At 41.4% G+C, this 19,315-nt stretch overlaps 2 protein-coding genes and 1 long non-coding RNA gene across 24 annotated transcripts in view; 1 reads left to right on the top strand and 2 right to left on the bottom strand.

The window, feature by feature from the left end:
* LOC309665651 (uncharacterized protein) overlaps positions 1-9,711 on the bottom strand; it is a 61,488-nt gene extending 51,777 nt beyond the window's left edge. For 11 of the 13 annotated variants that reach the window (XR_014266611.1, XR_014266612.1, XR_014266613.1 and 8 more), the window contains exons 1-2: positions 9,525-9,711; positions 4,623-4,666 (exon numbers count right to left, since the gene is read on the bottom strand). Coding sequence is in view for 4 of the 13 variants with exons in the window: in XM_082472275.1 (XP_082328401.1) it covers positions 4,623-4,632 (10 nt within the window). In the remaining 9 variants the exon portion in view is untranslated. Of the gene's footprint in view, positions 1-4,622; positions 4,667-9,221; positions 9,490-9,524 lie in introns of those variants that run through there. The other 2 variants (XM_082472279.1, XM_082472280.1) reach the window with 2 other exon arrangements.
* LOC309665725 lies at positions 4,673-19,310 on the top strand. The gene is made up of 3 exons (XR_014266651.1): positions 4,673-8,584; positions 11,372-11,428; positions 19,199-19,310. It is a non-coding gene; the product is annotated as an uncharacterized lncRNA (long non-coding RNA).
* The window catches only part of TRAF5 (TNF receptor associated factor 5), a 44,595-nt gene continuing 41,480 nt past the window's right edge, over positions 16,201-19,315 (bottom strand). For all 10 annotated transcript variants that reach the window (XM_082471626.1, XM_082471627.1, XM_082471624.1 and 7 more), the window contains one exon: positions 16,201-18,662. In XM_082471626.1, coding sequence (XP_082327752.1) covers positions 18,085-18,662 — 578 coding nt within the window. In that variant the 3' untranslated portion in view covers positions 16,201-18,084. The remainder of the gene's footprint in view (positions 18,663-19,315) is intronic.

The following is a 19,315-nucleotide window of genomic DNA, read 5'->3' as shown; positions in this document are numbered from 1 at the left end:
AAATAATGATACTATAAATATTTGGGTACAGATTTTTGTGTTCACACAAGTGTCCATTTCTCTAGGATAAACATTTAGAAGTGGAATTGCTGGGTTATACGGTAAATGTATGCTTAACTTTATAAGAAACTGCACAACTGTTCTCCAGAGTGGCTGTACAGTAATGTATGAAGGTTCCCATTTCTCCACATCTTTGCTAGAACTTGGTTTTTTTTTTTAATCAATTCTAATAGGTCTGTAATGTTTCTTGTCATTTTAATTTGCATTCCCCTAATGATTAATAATATTGAACATTTTTTCATGTGCTTTTTTGTCATCTGTATATCTTCTTTAGTGAAGTGTCTGTTCAACTTTTCCACGTTTTTTATTGAGTTGTCTTGCTTTCTTGTCAGGTTTTGAAAATTCTTTATATATTCTGGATACAAATCCTTTGTTAAGTATGTGGTGTGCAAATATTTTTTCCCAGTATGCCTTGTCTTTCATTCTCTTCGTAGTGTCCTTCATATAGCCATAGATTTTAATTTTTTTATTAATCTTTATTGGAGTACAGTTGCTTTACAATGTTGTGTTAGCTTCTGCTGTACAGCAAAGTGAATCAGCTATATGTATACACATATCCCCTCTTTTTTCGATTTCCTTCCCATTTAGGTCACCACAGAACGCTGAGTAGATTTCCCTGTGCTATACAGTAGGTTCTCATTAGTTATCTGTTTTATACATAGTAGTGTATATATGTCAATCCCAATCTCCCAATTCATCCCACTCCCCCTTCCCCCCTTGGTATCCATATGTTTGTTCTCTATGTCTGTGTCTCTATTTCTGCTTTGCAAATATGTTCCAGATTTTAATTTTTATAAAGTCCAATTTATCAATATTTTTCCTTTATAGACAGTGCTTTTGGTGTTGTATCTAAGAACTCTTTGCCTAATCCAAGGTCACAAAGATTTTCTCCTAGTGTTTTCTCAAGAGTTTTACTCTTACTTTTAGGTCTATGATCCATTTGGGGTTAATTTTATACATGGTGTGAGATGTAGATCAAGGTTCACTTTTCACGTATGGATATCCAATTTTTCCAGCACCATGTACTGAAAGGGCTGTCCTTTCTCTGTTGAATTGCATTTGCACCTCTGTCAAAAATCAATTGGTCATGGGCACACCAAAATTACAACTATTTACAGATTTACTAATGAGAAAAAACAGAAGACTAGCAGAAAAGGTCTTCTACAACTAAAGATATAAAGAAGGAACCACAATGAGATGGGCAGGAGGGTCAGAGACATAGTATAGTCAAGACTCATACCTGCAGGTGGGTGACTCACAAATGGGAGGATAATTACAATACAGAGGTTCTCCCCAAGGAGTAAGTGGTCTAAGCCCCACATCAGGCTCCCCAGACCAGGCATCCTGCACTAGGAAGATGAGCTCCCAGAAAGTTTGGCTTTGAAGGCCAGCAGGGCTTCCTTTCAAGAGAGCTGGAGGACTGTGGGAAATAGAGATTCCACTCTTAACGGGCGCACACAAAATCTCACTCACTCTGATACCCGGGGCAGAAGCAGTAATTTGAAAGGAGCCTGGGTCAGACCCACCTTCTGATCTTGGAGAGCCTCCCAGAGAGGCAGGAGGCAACTGGAGCTCACCCTGGGGACACGGACACTGGCAGCAGCCCTTTTTGAGAGTTCATCCTACCATGTGGACACTGGTGCTGGCAAGCATCATTTTGGAATCCTCCCTCTAGCCTACTGGTGCCAGGACCTAGTCCTGCCCACCAACCTTTCTGCACCAGTATGGGGATGCCTCAGGCCAAGCAACTAGCTGGGTGAAGACGCAAACACAGTGACTAGGAACTAGCCACAGGACCCTGGTCCTGGCCCTGCCCATCAGTAGGCTGAAATACCAACTCTGGAATCCCCAGGGCCCTGCAGCCAGAGACCCCAGAACACAGCTCCATCCATGTGTGGGCTGGGATGAGACCCAGCCTCATCCATGAGTGTGTGGGCACCAGCCCCAAGATCCTCTGGGTCCCAGCCCTACCCACCAGTGGGCAGACAACAGCCCTGAACCATCACAGCCCTGCAGCCTGTGGTACCAGGATGCAGCCCACCCACTAGCAAGCCAGCACCAGTTCCAGGACCCTCTAGGCCCTGGATCTAGCCATCAGCAGACCAATACCAGCTCTGGGACAACTTGGGCCCCTTAGCCAGCTGCTCTGGGATCCAGCCCCTTCTATCAGCAGGCTGACACCTGCTCTGGGACCCATAGGGCCCTGTAGCCAGAGACCTGGGAACCTGGCTCTACCAACCAGTGAGCTGGCATTAGCCCTGGGGTCCCCTGGGCCCCAGCCCTGCCCACCAACAGACTAATACCAGCTTTGGGACACCCCAGACCCTACAGCCAGACCTGTCAGGAACTGGTCCCTCCCACCAGCAGGCCAACACTAGATCCAGCACTCCCAGCCCTGCAAACACCCAAACCAGAAACTGGCCCCACCAGCCAATGGCCAGCAGCCTCCACACAAGGCAGGGCCTGGCAACCAACAGAACCAGGGGCCAGCCACATCTACCATACCACCCACAGTAATCAGCCCACCATAACTGAAGGACCCATGCAGCCCAAATAGGGGGTACCCCTAGAGCATATAGCTCTGGTAACCAGAGGGAAGTGTGCTGCTGGGATGCATGGGAAGTCTCCTACAAAAGGCTAATTCTCCAAAGTCAGGAAACTTAATCAACCCACCAGATACACAGAAATAAAAACAGTAAATCAGGCAAAATGAGGTGACACAGGAATATGTTAAAAATGAAGGAACAAGATAAAACCCCGGAAGAACTAAGTGAAGATAGGCAATCTACCCAATAGAGAGTTCAAGGTAATGATCATAAAGATGTTCAAAGAACTCGGGAGAAGATTGGATGAGCAGAATGAGAAGCTAGATGCTTTTAACAAAGAGTTAGAAAATATAAAGAATAACCAAACAGAGATAAAGAATACAATAATTGAAATGAAAAATACACTAAGAGGGAATCAACAGTAGATTAGATGATACAGAGGAACAGATCAGCCAGCAGAAGACAGAGCAGTGGAAATCACTGCAGCTGAATAGAAAACAGAAAAAAAAAAAGAAGTGAGGACAGTTTAAGGAACCTCTGGGACAACATCAAGAGTACTAACATTTGCATAATAAGTATCCCAGAAGATGAGAGAAAGGGGCAGAGAACATATCTGAAGACATAATAGCTGAAAACTCCCCTAATCTGAGAAAAGAAACAGACATCCAGGTCCAGGAAGCACAGAGAGTCTCAAAGAGGATCAACCCAAAGAGGACCACACTAAGACACGTTGTAATTAAAATGACAAAAACTAAATACAAAGAGAGGATAAAAGCAGCATGGGAAAAGTAACAAGTTATACACAAGGAAATTCCCATAAGGATACCAGTTGACTTTTCAGCAGAAACTCTGCAGGCCAGAAGGGAGTGGCACAATACATTTAAAGTGATGGAAAGGAAAAGCCTACAACCAAGAATACTCTGACCAGTAGGCTTTCATTCACATTTGATGGAGAGATCAAAAGCTTTACAGACATGCAAAAACTAAAAGAGTTCAGCACCACCAAACCAGGTTTACAAGAAATGTTAAAGGGACTTCTCTTAAGTGAAAAAGAAAAGGCCTAGAAACATGACAATTACAAAAGGAAAAATCTAATTAGTAAAGGTAGTAAATCAGCCATGTATAAAGCTAATAGGAAGGTTAAAAGACAAAGTAGTAAAATCATTTGCAGTAAGTAGTTAAGGGATACACAAAACAAAAAGATGTAAAATATGATGTCAAAAACAGTACACATGGGTGGGGGGAGTAAAAATGCAGGGTTGTTAAAATTCATTTGAACTTAGGAGGTCAGCCATCTAAAACAATCATAGATGATAGATAGATAGATATAGGTAGATAGGGTAGACAGAGATAGATTGCTATGTAAATTGTGGGGAATATAATCAATAACTATGTAATATTTCTGTATGGTGACATATTATAACTAGACTTATTGTGGTGATCATTTTAAAATGTACAGAAATACCAAATCACTATGTTGTGTAATAGGAACTAATGTAGTGTTATAGGTCAATTATTCTTCAAAACCAAATAAACTCTTAGAAAAAGAGATCTGATTTCTGGTTACCAGAGGTGGGAGTGGGGGGAGGGGGAATTTGATAAAGGTGGTCAGAAGGTACAAACTTCCAATTATAAGATAAATAAGTACTAGGGTGTAATATACAACATGATAAATATAATTAACACCACTGTATGTTATACATGAAAGTTGTTACCAGAGTAAATCCTAAACTCTCATCACAGAAAAAAACTTTTTTCTATATTTTAAAATTTTGTGTCAGTGTGAAATGATGGATGTTCACTAAACTTATTGTGATAATCATTTCATGATGTATGTAAGCCAAATCATTATTCTGTATACCTTAAATTTACACAGTGCTGTATATCAATTATATCTCAGTACAACTGGAAGAAAAAAAGAGAGAGACCCCATAGATCTCCCTAGCCCCTTCCACCAGTAAGGAACACAGTGAGAAGTCAGTTGTCAGTCATGTGCAAACAGGAAGAGGGTCTTACCATAATCCATCCATGATGGCACCCTGCTCTCAGACTTCTAGCCCCTAGACTGTCAGAAATAAATGTTTATTATTTAAGAAAAATATCAATTGGTCATATTTGTGTGGGTCTATTTCTGGATTCTATTCTGTTCCATTGGTCTATGTGTCTATACTTTCACCAATATCATACTGTCTTCATTACTGTAGCTTTATAGTAGTCTTAAAATCAGATTGTTTGAATTCTTCAACTTTGCTATTCATTTGTAAAATTGTTTTTGCTATTCTGGTTCTTTTACCTTTCCTTATAACTTCATTATTTTTTTTAATTTTTTAAAAATTTTATTTATTTTTTTGGCCGCGTTGGGTCTTCGTTGCTGTGCGTGGGCTTTTCTCTAGTTGCAGAGAACGGGGTCTACTCTGCGTTGCGGTGCACGGGCTTCTCATTGCAGTGGCTTCTCTTGTTGCGGAGCACGGGCTTCAGGTGCTCGGGCTTCAGTAGTTGTGGCACATGGCTCAGTAGTTGTGGCACACAGGCTTAGCTGCTCTGCAGCATGTGGGATTTTCCCGGACCAGGGATTGAGCCGGTGTTCCCTGCATTGGCAGGCGGATTCTTAACCACTGCACCACCGGGGAAGTCCCCTCCTTATAACTTTAGAATCAACTATATCTACAAAAATTCTGCTGGTTTTTTTAATTGCAATTGCATTAACTGCATATATCAATTTAAGGAGAATTGACATCTTAATTATACTGATTCTTTTAATCCATGAACACAGTATGAATGTTCTTTGATTTCTTTCAACAGTATTTTATAGTTTTCAGCACATAGATCCTGCACATGTTTTGTTAGGTTTAGACAGTACCTAAGTATTACACTTGTGGGGGAGGGGAGCAGGTCAGTTTACAGTTGTTCGCTGCTAGTGTAGAAATATGATTTATTTTTGTATGTTAACCTTTTATCCTGCAACCTCCTAAATTCACTTATTAGCACTAAAAGTTTTATAGATTTCTTGAGATTTACTAGACAATTATGTCACCTGAAAATAGGGATAATTTTATTCCTTCCTTTCCAATCAAAATGACTTTTATTTCTTTTTCTTCCTTACTGCAATTGCTAGGACTTCTAGTGAAATATGAAATAGGAGTAGTGAAAACATAATCCTGGTGTGGTTCCTAATCTTGGGGGTAGGAGACATTCAGTCTTTTACCATTTAGTATGATGTTAGCTCTAGGTTTTGTAGATGCCTTTTATCAGATTCCCTGTTACTCCTAGTTCACTGAGTTGTTTTGTTTTGTTTTGTATTAAACATTGATATGAAGACAGCTACATCCTTTCTGAAATTTAATGTACACATTCCATTTGTTTGCTGTCTGTAAAAGTGCAAAATTTTTTAAGATAGAAAAGCATACATAGTGAGTGCCATCTCTTGGAGAGACTACCAAGACCACATCAAATGATACTGTCCATCCTCACTCATCACCATCTCTCTGCCATTTCAGCAATGTAGTTTCTCTGATGGGGAGCAAGCAAGACTGCTTGCTCACGAAGTCCAAATCAGGCCAGGCAAAGCTCGGCTAGTCAGAAGCTCCACTCACTGAGTCCTCTTATGAAGCAAGTCACACCAGCTGGTCCTCTGGTCACAGATGGAGGACATTTCTACAGCTATTAAAGAACCAATGACCTCTATCTGGATGAGACCCTGGGGCTCAAAGTATGATTTTTTCTCATCTTGGTTGAACTGAAAAAAATGTGTTTTTTTTTTTTTCTTAAGGAATACAGGTGAAACTGTCAGGTTCATAGTGCTGAATTTTGTCATTTGGATTTTTGTTTTGTTTTGTCTTGCATCTATTAATAGGATCAAGTAGTTTTTCTTGTTTAGTCTGTTAATATGGTGGATTACACTAATTGATTTCAAATGTTGAGCAAGCCTTGAACTCCTGGGATAAATGACGCTCAGTCAAAAGTATTTTTCTTTTTACATGCAGCTGAATTCAATTTGTTAATTTTCTTTTTTTTGAAGATTTTTGCATCTTTGCTCATGAGGGATATTGATTTGGTTTTCTTTTTGTGCTGTTTTTATCTGGTTTTGGTATCAGGTAATGCTGGCTTCATAAAATGAGTGGGGAAGTTTTCCTTCCTCTTCTGTCTTCTGGAAATGCTTGTGTAAAATGGCTATTATTTTGTTCTTAAATGTTTGGTAAAACTCGCCAGTGAAACTATATGGATCTGGAGCTTCCTTTTTTTTTTTTTTTTTTTTAAGGTTTTTAAATACCAGTTCAGTTTCTTTAATAGTTATAAAGCTATTCAGCCTATTTCTTCTTGAGTGAGTTTTGGTAGTTTTGATAGTGGTCCATTTCTTCTGAGTTGTTGAATTTATGAGTATAGTGTTGTGCGTAGAATTCCCTTATTATGCTTTTGGTGTCCATCATCAGTAGTGATATCTCCTCTTAGAGCATGTATGTTATAGGAATGACCTAGTATAATAAAAAACTGAAGACGAAGTAGAGAAAGGATGTATCTGCAGCTGTACAGACTTCAAACCTTGTTATCATTTACTCTTTCCTGTCTTTACCCAATTCCATATCCAGTCAGATGCCAACTCCTCTTGGTTTGTCTTTGCCTATATTTCTTGCAATTTCCCCCATTCCCTTACTGCTTGGCACTGTCCTTAAATACCTCTGAATTACCTACATTATCCTACCTGCCACCTAACTAGTCTTACTGCCTTTCTCCACTTTAATTCATCCTTCATACTGCTGCCAGACTTATCTTCTTAAACCTCCAATGGTTCCACACTGCCTATAAGATAAACGCCCTCCACAGCTGGCTTAGCCTTGCCTTTTGAACTGCAGTTCATTTTATCTCCCTAAATCAGGGTTTATTAACACGTAGGCTTTGGAGGGAAGAGGTGGGTCATGAATCTCCTAAAAATTGCATATAAAATGATGTATAAATTTGAAATTTATTTCCAGAGCAAGGTCAACAGCCATTATCAGATGTTCAGAGTGCTAAGAGAAATCTTCAAACTAATCCCCGTCTCTACTATAATGTACCAAGAACACACTATATAGCCTCTCCAACAGTTCCCACTTCAGTACAAAGTGAACAATCATTTCTCTGAATTTAGATTCACACACTTTTAATAATCTCCCCTAACCATAACATTTTACAGATGAGGAAACGAGTCTAGCACTTAAACTCTTTTGTCCAAAGTTACTTCTGTAGAATTTGTTTTCTGTGCAAGTGAGTTAGGGTTTATCTGCTATTTTCTTGCACTTTTTATGAATAAATGTCATATGTCTTCTTGAGGTCAGGAACTAAACCTCAGAGTTCTTTGAAACTGCAATTATCTTTATTATCTTACAAAAACTAGCTGCTCAAATGTTTGCTGAGGACAGTGGTCATGATAATGACAGTCATACTGAGGCAGGGGAGAAAGGCTGATTAATGAGTACATACTGGGTTAAGAGTACATTTTTAAGTAAGGAGGCATAAGCACACACTGGGGATGCAAAATATTACTAAGCTCAGAGCTTAGATGCCTGATAAAATGGAACACTCAAGGGTCTGAGTGAGAAGAAGCTCTGAAAAAGTTCTCAGAGGTCAAATTTCCATAAATAGGGATCTTCTAGACCAGGGGTCCCCAAACCAGTACTGGTCCGTGGCCTGTTAGGAACCAGGCCGCACAGCAGGAAGTGAGCAACGGAGGGCAAAGAAGCTTAATCTGTATTTACAGCCGCTCCCCATCGCTCGCAGTACCGCCTGAGCTCCGCCTCCTGTCAGATCAGCAGGGCATTAGATTCTCATAGGAGCGCGAACCCTACTGTGAACTGCACACGCGAGGAATCCAGGTTGCTCGCTCTTTATGAGAATCTAATGCCTGACGAGCTGAGGTGGAGCTGAGGCCGTCCCATCACCCCCAGATGGGACCTCTAGTTGCAGGAAAACAAGCTCAGGGCTCCCACTGATTCTGCATTATGGTGAGTTGTATAATTATTTCATTATATATTACAATGTAATAATAATAGAAATAAAGTGCACAGTAAATGTAATGCGCTTGAATCATCCGGAAACCATCCCCCACCCCACCCCACCCCCGTCCTTGGAAACACTGTCTTCCACGAAACCGGTCCCTGGTGCCAAAAAGGTTGGGGACCACTGTTTTAGACAGCATTCAGAAAAAAAATTCCTCAGGAGAAGCAACGAAAAGGGGGATGCAAAGGATTGGGGAAGGATGAAGGGGGTGACTGCACCAGCTTTGGAGCGAGCTACAAAATGGATTCAAATTTCAACTCCATCCCACGCAAACTACGTCACCTCCAGCAAATTAACTTTTCTGTGCCTCAGTTCCCTCATTTGTATCTACTTAAGGATTGTCGCCATGATTAAATAAAAGAATGCGTGTCATTTACGTCAGGGTCCTACTCTTAACGCATTCTTTCCTTAACTGCTGCAATTATTTAATGAGAAAAGGGTTTTTAGAGGGGAAGAGGGGGGCGGCGCTGAGAGGGCTGGTTCGTGGTAACCGATTTTCGTTAGAAGATGAAAGATTCTGAAGCAGAAAGTAAGTGTATATCCCCGAGGCAGGTGGGGAAGAAGTGATGGTGGGAGCATTACCATGGTGTGTAACTGCGGGGCCGTCACTATGGCAGGACGAGGAAGGGCTGAGACGAATGTCAGACCAAGAACACGCCCTCCACTGTACAGGTGAGAGGTCGGCGCCCGTTTAAGATCAACGAAGCGTTCATGACAAAGGACACATCTACTGGGGAAACCTCAGGCGCTGGGAGTGGTAGCGCACAGAACTGGAGTCACCCGGACGCCAGGGAGGGGCTTCATAGGGAGGGTTAGAGGAGGAGGGGAAGAAAATGCCGGCGCGGCCTTTTTCTAGCCGCAGCTCCGACTGGGACCGTCACTTACTGGAAACTGCGAGGGAAACGACCTTTTTGGGCGGGCTCAGCAGCCCCGGCCCGCAGGTGCTGAGGAACCAGGTCGGCCAGTGCGGCGGAGCCTGACGCCCATCCCCGCCCTGTTGCTCCAGGTGGAACCTGCGGGTCCTCGGGGCGCAGACGCGTCAGCCGACCGGAAACGCCCTGGCCGCGATACAGGAGGTGGGCGGAGCCGACGTGGTTCTTCCGGCCGCGCGGCTTTCCGCGGGGGTTGCGGGTAGACGGGTGGTTTCCAGTCACGGTTTGACTCTTCGCAGAGCGCTTCCACACACATCACGAACCTCAAACCAGGGCCAGATTCTGTAACAGATTGTCACCAAATGGCACCGTTTTCCCGCAACTTGTTTGAGATTCCATTTCAAATTCTGTAATAGATGTCGCCAAATGGCAAAGTTTTCGGTAGACTAATTTGCCCAGATTTGATATTTGTGCAATATGGAGACTTACTATTGAGCAAGGTGGTTATTTCTCCGTGAATTCAAATGTTCCCTTGTTATTCAGGTGAAGGCTTGCAGTTTTCTTGGTGTTTTGCAACATTTCCTTTTAGGTTTTTCCCTAGCGGTTTGGCTGCTGTTCTAATTTGTTTGCTCTTCCTAGTGGACTATTATTATACCCCAGGATAATTTGGTTTTTTGGTATATTGATCTATGTGGTCACCTCGCTGAACCTCTGTATTCTTAATAATTCTCTTGGATTTTGTAGGTGAGCATTTATGTGTAAATAACAATTTGGGCTTTTTCCTGGAATCCAGTACAGCGCTGTATAGTAGCCTCAAGGGTACTTAATTTTTTCCAGAAATTATTTGGATTGCATCCTACGTTTTGCTCATAATGTTTTCTAAAGGTTTGTGATAGATACCTCTTTAAAAAATTAAGGCACTTGGTTCTTTTCCTAGATTGTCAAGTTGTTTGTTTCTTAAAATCAGAAATGGGTATTGAGAATTACCAAATACTTTCAGTATTAGTTTTAGAGATGATCATATAGCTTTTCTCCATTACTCTACAATAATAGAACTACAGTAATAGATTTTCTAATGTTGAGCCATCCTTACAATCCTAGTATGTGTTCTTCCATTACATTGCTGGATGCAATTTGCTGTGTATTTAATTTAGGATTTTTGTTTCTATATTCGTAAGTGAGATTGGCTTATGGTTTTCTTTAGTTGTCTAGTTTTGATATCAGTTTCTGCTAGGTCTCAAAATGAATCAGTCAGGTTAACTTTTTATATGACCTGGAATAGACATAGCATGTGAATGATTTGTTACTTACGTTTTGAAGAACTCATCTTTAAAGCCATCTGGAAGTGGTGCCTTTTAAGGGATAAATTTTTTTTCCTGGAAAAGTATCCGTTACATCTACATTTTCAAATTTAGTATAAAATTGTCCATGGTATTATTAACATTTTTTTGATCTCATATTGTTCTTAATTCATTCCTACATATTTTATTGGAGTCTTTTTTTTCTTCATCAGATTTATTGAACCAATTTTTGATTTTATTGATAACCTCTATCATAGAAGTTTTTTCTCTCTCATTAATGTATGCCTTCATTAAGTTCTTCTTATTTCTTTGGTTTATTCTGTTCTTTCTGTAGAATCTTGAGTTGAAAGCTTATTTTCTTTAAAATGTTTAATATGAAATATTACAAACATGTATACAGTTACAGGGAGTAATATAATGAACACTTATATACCAGCCACCTAACTACTGCATTTTAGCATTTTTCCCATATTTGCTTCAGATTTTAGTATTACCTACTCAGTCAGAGCCCCCTGTGAACCCTTCTGCAATCTCATTCTCCCTTTCTTCTTCCTCAAAGGTAACTCCTTCCCTGGATGTGGTATCTGTCATTCCCATGAAAGCTATATATAGCTATGTAAGTAACATATAGTATTGTCTCATGTGTTTTTTAAACCTAACATAAATGATACCATTGTGTAACTTTGTTTTGTCACCAAAATTATATTTGTGAAAGTTATCCATGTTGATTCATGTAGTTCTAGTTTTTTCATCTTAAGTGTTGAATAGTATTCCATTGTATGACTATAAAGCAATTTATCCATTCTCCTTTTGCTAGTAATTTAATGATTCCTGATTTTTGCCATTATGGTACGAGTTAATTCTTGTACACATCTTATTGGGCACATGGCAAGAATTTTCGGTTATTTGTCTGGAAATGGAATTGCAAGGTGGAAGGGTTTGCACAATTCAGCTTTATTTGATATTGCCAAATTGTTCTGTGGAGCTGGTACCAATTTACCCTTCCACCAGCAATGTGGGAGAGTTTCCATTGCTCCACATCCATGCTGTGCCTTGTTTGTTTGGGGTTCCCCCCGCCAAGTTTTTCGCTATTGTAGACAGTGCTGGCGGTAAACTCTCTTTTATGTGTTTTCTGGTACACTTGTGCAAGAGTGTCTCTGAATATATACCTAGTAAAGGAGTTGTTAGCTCTGCTTTGTTTTAGATGAATATTTAAAAGCATATACGTGTGTCCCCCATATTTGAGATATTTCCTCTTTTAATAGTAAAATTTCACTCATTCTTATTTATGTTTAAATTTGGGTTTGGGTTTAATTCTAACTTGTTTTTTCTATGTATCATGCTTCCTGTTGTTGTCTTCTCTTTTCTGTCTTTGGTTTGATAAAGTTTCTTTTTCCAATTTTTTTTCTCTAGTGGTTTGGAAGTTATACATTCGGTCTTTATTCCAGTGGTTACTCTTATTACATAGTAACTCATTTAAATTATATTTTTATAGAAGCATGTAGAGTTAATCAGTACCCATATGAGGCAGTCTTGCATAGTAAGAGTGGAGCCTCTGAAGCCAGCCTGCCTGGATTCAGATCCTGGCTTTACCACTTATTAGCTGCGTAACCTAGAGCTTATTACATAACCTCTCTGTGTCCGTTGCCTCTCTGTAAACATGGATAAAATAGCATATACCCCATAAGATTGCTGCAAGGATTCGCATGTTTGTTTGTTTGTAAATTAATTAATTTTTATTTTTGGCTGCATTGGGTCTTCGTTGCTGCATGTGGGCTTTCTCTAGTTGTGGCGAGTGTGGGCTACTCTTCGTTGCGATGCATGGTCTTCTTATTATGGTGGCTTCTCTTGTTGCGGAGCATGGGCTCTAGGCGCGCAGGCTTCAGTAGTTGTGGCACGCGTGCTTAGTTGCTCTGCGGCATGTGGGATCTTCCTGGACCAGGGCTCGAACCTGTGTCCCCTGCATTGGCAGGCGGATTCTTAACCACTGCACCACCAGGGAAGCCCTCGTGTGTTAATATATATTGGGTGTGTAGAATTCTTAGGACAGTGCCTACCTCATAACACATAGCTCTCTCCAATCACCAGTTTTTTTCCATCTGTGAAATGAGCATCACACCTGCCTAGCAGATTTGTTACAAAGATTCAGTGCATTAGTGTTCATATACAATTCAGTTTAATACACTGAGCATGTTTTGAATTAGACATGGTTTTTGGCTTCGAGGAGTTTGTGATCTAGTAAGGACACAGACCTGTGAACAACTGCAGGATGGTGTAAACTTAATACTCTCCCCATATCCTCTCTTGTCCCCTTCTTATCTATGCACTACATAGAGCTGTTTTTTAGAACACATCAGTCAGGTCATGCAATCCCCTGCCCACATCAGGTCAACTTTCATTGCACTTCACATAAATCACAAACTCCTCAGCATGACTTCAGCACTAGATTCTGGGTCCTGCCTCCTCTTCTAACCTTATCAAGTGCCACCGTCCCCTCTTCTAATGGACTCCCACCACACTGGCCTATCCTCAGTTCCTTAAACCAATTCTTTTATTCCTCAGTGCCCTCTGCCCCGAATTCTCATCCCACCTGCTCCTCCCATGGCCCACTCATCTTTCAGGTCTCAGCTTGATTTAGTCACGCTTAGTTACAAACAACACAATGCACTCTAGCTGCTACAGGGGCTTTATTAATATAGTGTCGCCCACAGAAGCTCCAGGAAGACCAGAGGCCAGATGCAGGTACAGCACAGCCAGGTACGATACCCAAACACACTAGAGGCACTAGTGAAAATCCACCGCTGTGGCCACTTGACATCAAACCCACAACTTCTATAAACACAACCTACGGAAATAAGGACTGGGTTCCAGGAGCTCTGCCTCTGGTCTACTCACCACTGGGAAGTCAGAGTCTGGCACATTTCCTTCTTCATCTTGCAAATCTTCTTCCAGCAAAAAGTTGAATCTTTCCAACTTCATCTTTCAAGTTGAAGTTTTGCATGACTGTGCCTGATTGGTGGGGCCTGGGCCACATTCCTGTGCTGCAAAGGAGGTCAAGGAGGCAAGTTTCCTCACAGGAAATGGCTCACATTTTATAAGGGTGTTCAAAAGTGCCAGGCATCCAGGAAACATGTCACATGAGCACCGAATATCATGTGACCTCAGCATAAAGACTTCCCCACCAACCCAAAGTATGTACATGTTCTCCCCACCTGGCACCGTTACTCTTTCACTGTAGTCTGTCATTTTCTTCAAGGCATTTATCACAACTTATATCATTATATACTTATTTGTAATCCTGGAGCCAGAGTCTAATGTCCACGTGGAGTTGTATTCAAGCAAGTGTAACTCAAACAGCCAAAAATAATATAAACATGTATTTTAGTCTTTAACATGGGTCTCTTGGAAGAATAAAAGCATCAAACAGGCTCCAGGTCACAATTGCCAACAGTTCCCATAGGAACTGTTCTTTTCTCTCTTCTTTAATTCTCCCCAATCCTTATGTGGATTGGTTTAGCTTGTCTTCATAAATTTTGCCCTTAGGGCTCTCCCTTCAAATGTTTTTTGCCTATTCTTCTACTTTGCATCACAAACATTCAGAATGGTCTGAGACATACATGTTTCTCAAGAGAAAGAAGTTAGGAGGCAAAGTCTATCAGAGGCAGCTGGGAACATGTGCACGTGAGCATTTTGGTTCACTGCTGTAGTGACCGCCAGATTATGTTTTATGAGGACAAGGACAGTATCTGTTCTATTTGTACCTAACATAAAATCTGACAAAAATATAGTCAACTAACATTTGTTTTCTGGAAAAAAGGACAGTGCAGGAACTGAGTTATAGACAAGCAAGTATACAGCCCCGAGCAGGGGCTCTTGGCCTAGTGGAGGGTAGGGGTTGAGTGCAGGGGCTAGTTTGAGAAGGCATCCTGGAGGAGGTGAGGCCAAAGCAGAATCTTAAAGGGCAACAATTCACCAGGCAAAGGAGGAGGTGAGGGTAGAGAAGAGCATTCTAGGTAAAAATGTACCACAAGCACTAATGTCAGAATGGCTTAGAATGCTATTGCTAAAAGCCAAGTAGGATTGTCCGGAGGTGAGGCTGGAGAGGCAGAAGCAGGCATGCAGGGCCTCGCCCACCACGCCAAGGAGGCTGGGCTTTGTCCTGTGGGTGATGGAGCCACAGTGGGTGGGGTGAGGTGGAGAGTCAGCCTCAGATTTTCATTTTAGACATTACTGGGTATCAGTGTGAGGTTGGATCTGAAAGAGGCAAAAGAAGAAAACAGGGAGAATAGTTGTGAAGCAAAAACTGTAGGCCAGCAAATAGGGCAGTAGTAGGCAGTAGGGATAAGAGTAGTAGGAATAGTTTTAAGAAATTATTTGGAGGTCCAGTTGGCATACTGGGTGGGTGACTGGATGGGGAAAGTGAGGGGGGATTCATAGTGTCCAGACTCTGGCTTGGATGCTGATGTCACTAACTGAGGTAGTGTAAACGGGAGGAGTCACAGGTTGGCAGTGGTGGGGAGACTGGGAAGATCTCCAGTTCAGTTTTGGTGAAGTGTACTTGAAAGTGCCTGTGGGACTTCCATGCTTAGATGTTCAGCAGGTACTTGGATATAGGAGTCTGCAGCTTAAGGCAAAGGCCAGGGTCAAAGATACAGACCGAGGAGGGAGCAGCATGGGGGAGATAATGAGTTCAAGAGTGCTGGGGGTGGTGCCCTGGGAGCGACTGCTATTCTCAGGGTGGCATTTGGCCCTGCTGACATTCAGTTCCCTTCCCACCTCCCTTGGTACTTCTCTAACCCCTGACCTCTTCTCCAAATGCTTTGCAGATTCCTCTTCCTCCTCCCTAAAGTGTGGTGTTCCCAGGGAATTTCACCACCTGAGTCCTCTACTGTGCATCCATCAAAGCTTTATCTCCAGCCCAGAATTCTTATGTAAGATTAAGACCGATGTCTGCAACCACTTTCAAGAGAAAAGAGGTAGTTGCAGTGTGGACTGATTGTCCAAGGGCCCTCACAAAGGGTTTGTGGCTCTGTGTTCCATTTGTGTGCACTCAAGACTGGCACTGGGAATTGACCCTGTGACTATTTCTTGTTTCTCTGAAATCATCACATCTGGAGACCAGAGGTTAGAATTCAGATCTGTTAAGGTGCATTAGTATGTACCCCACCTCCCCACCCTATCTGAATCCTGCACATACCTTTCTCAAGGTTGTTGACTCACCTTTTATGCCTAGTGTATTGTTTTCTTTTCATCAGGAACCGAAATCAGACCAAAATGGAAATAAAAATTTAAATCTTACAGATACAGAATAAAAATAACTGTTCAGATCATAAAAAAGGAACAATAAGTTTCCATGGCTCGACTTCCTTAAAACAAAATTCACAACTCTTATTTTGTGAGAAAGAAGTGCTTTTTATTTTAGAATACCTTGTTCTGTGTTCACTGTTTCAATGATGAAGGGACTCTGAACTCATAAGCAAACCATGCCGTGACTTACATTTTTTATGTAGAGAAGTTGGTTAAAACACAAAATCTGTATTTTGATAAATTCACTTCTTAAAATGTTTTTCACATCAAAGACTTAAAACTAGTTACAACAGTGTGATCTGTTCCTCAGGAACACAACGATGACTTTGGACTTGATGAGAAACATTGAAAACAAGCACACAGCGCCACCTGCGTCCAGCTGTGAGGTCTAGAGAAACACTTTCTGAGTTTGTCTGAGGGAATGTGCTGACCGTCAGCTGTACCCCAGTTCACCAGCAGATTCAGGGTAGTTCTTTAGCAGATTTCTATTGTGAACTTAGGTCTTTGAATTTAACCCTTTGGGAAGATTTGTGCAGTATGAGTCTTTGGTATCTTGGAAATTTCACAGGAGAGATGAAGAAAGTTCCAGTTATTCCAGAAGCCACTGGTATAAATCATGTGCTTCTGTGAGGTCAACTGATCAAGAGTTTTAAGGTGTGTGGTCATCACCTGAGTGAGCAGCTTGCCCTTGCACGCTCAAGGGAGCCAGCTGAGTGTCGGCCATGCTCAGTGGCATAACAAGAGTTAGGGCTCAGGAAAACTGGGTAGTTTCTTGTTAAGCTCAGGCTTATCAAGAGTCAGAATGACTCAGGTAGACTCGTATTTACACTCTCAGACCCATACAGATAGATGTAGAAGAACACGATCATTTCTGTTCTTCACAAAGTACTCAGGACTTCAACAGGAAACATCACAAGTTTACATAAGTGCCCATTTTCATATCAATTTATGAATTCAAAATTCCTCTCAAAAAGGAGATACTGCTTTTAGCCATCAATTTCAGATGGGAGTACTAACACCCATAAGAAATTGTAATGGTGTTCTCCCTAGGTTTTAAATTCCTCTTATCGATTTTTGACATTTTCTCCATCATATACTAAATTCTGCCCATCCTCATATTAATTTACTATTCTTACCAAAATACCTTTAAACTATTTGTATACATGTACATATATATTATTTATTAAGTTGAATCTTACGAAACTGATAATATTTGATCATTTTGTTTGAAAACGGTTTTTTCACGTGCTTGAACCTAATAAAATCTGAACTTTAGCTGGATGGCTGCATCTCCTTATATATAAACTATGCCGTGCTTTCTGCTTTACTTCAACAGGGAGAATGAAAATGCTTACTCTATTCACCACTTCTTATGCATCCTTGCAAAACTGTGCTTGCTGACTACTCGTAAACTTCATGAAAATATTAAAGGTGTAGTAATTTCCACAAATACAGTATATAACCAGAAAAAGTCTGGTCCAAACTGGGCAGATTGAAGTACATTACCCATCTACCTAACTGGAATAGCCTACCCTGAAAGATAGTTTTTGCAGGCTTATGGTCAGGTCTAGAATCAGAAGGTCAAATATAAAATACCAAAGCATTTTCAACTGGAAATTCTATCTCTGTGTCCTCAATGACATTTAATATTATAGAGGGCCCACCCTGAGACCCCACACTAAGCACCAGTAAAAGAGGTATGCCCCAGACCTTACCTTTAAGAAAATTAACATCTTTCAAGAGATATAAAAATATAAATAATGAGAAGATATTCTAAGTATTGTCAGTTTCAAACTGGGACAGAATAAAATGTAAAAAGAAGACAGCACTTGAGAAATCTCAAAATGACTTCAAACATTAAGGGCAAAGAGCCAAACACAAGTGTGTGTCGAGCCTACATTCAGTCACTATATTAACCAAAGGTTCTGGATTCAAGGAGTCCTTTTATCACCCCAAAAGTAGTGATTAGAGATCCTCCAGGTCAGTTAAATCCACAGCCACTTTCAAGAACAGGGTGTCATCTTTAATGTAGGTGTTCTTGGCATTCTCCAAAGTGGAATGAGCCACGAAGCGTGGACAGCCAGAGGCAATGTTCATCTCCCCATCGGGTCTTTTAAAGCTGCTGCTATTGGGGTCAGCCTTGAAGGTCTCCATAATGTGGTTCTTTTTGCCACTTTGGTCCAAAAGCATCAGGGTCACCCTCTGCCTGAATGGCCACTGCAGCAGTGAGTCAAACTCCCCTCGCATCACCACAAAGTACAACGACAGGTGCGTCCCCTTCCCGGACCCGTCCCCATTCAGGTACGCTCTAGCGCAGAGCCTGTAGCCACAGCGGCTGGTGTAGAAGGGCTGGCTGAAGGTGGATACTGTGTGTCCGTCCACCGCCTCCTTCTTCTTCAGCTTGTAGTCTGTCACCTTCCAGATGAGCTTTCCGTTATAGCAGGCACTTTCTAGCAACTTAAATCGCTCTTCGTTTTTATTCAGCTGTGCTTTATGAATATTAATGTGGGCATCATGTTTGTTAGTCTCCCCTTCCAAAACAACTGCAAAGAAAGAAAGACTCTGAAGGCCTTAAAGTTGTCTTTAAAATTTGCCCAAAGAGGAATTTTGTTATCCGAAGAGAACCAAGAAAATTCTGACATCCCAAAGATGAACTGAATTCAATGTCCACCAATGGACAATTCCTATTAATAATATCAACTCCGTGATTCTCGTGTCTTGGCGAGATTGGCACCAAGAAAACCCAAATGCGTCCCCTTGATCTGAGGCTCACCAAAGTGTTGAGAAGATGCACTCTGTACTGAGGTAGCGGGCGTCTGCATGGTAAGCCCCACTGCTTTCTAGCTGGAATGCTTTTAAACAGCCAAACCTGTCTCCTTTTCTATACTTAAAACAATGTTCCCACCACATCTTTCCCCTTCTCATTTTTGTCTACTCTCCTTAAAAAACCATCACTCCCTGTTCTTGGAATTTCCTGGCCCATTTCCACCCCTTGCTTGTTCCAGCTCCCGCTCATGGCCCTTCATCATTTTTGCCTGAGTGGCCAGAATCTCATGCTGTTCTGTTTCACAAATACCAGATTCAGCCATTGTTGATCCTGGACAGCTGTGACGCTCCATCGGCCAGGTCTGCTTGTTTCATGAACGCATGTAGAAATAATGAATCACCAACAGATAAGTATAAAACATTAGACATA

This window comes from Balaenoptera physalus, assembly GCF_965194825.1.
Source record: "Balaenoptera physalus genome assembly, chromosome: 1".
In the NCBI taxonomy this organism is placed as follows: domain Eukaryota; kingdom Metazoa; phylum Chordata; class Mammalia; order Artiodactyla; family Balaenopteridae; genus Balaenoptera; species Balaenoptera physalus.
The sequence above is the reverse complement of the archived record's forward strand: the minus strand, read 5'-3'. Positions and strand labels throughout refer to the sequence as shown.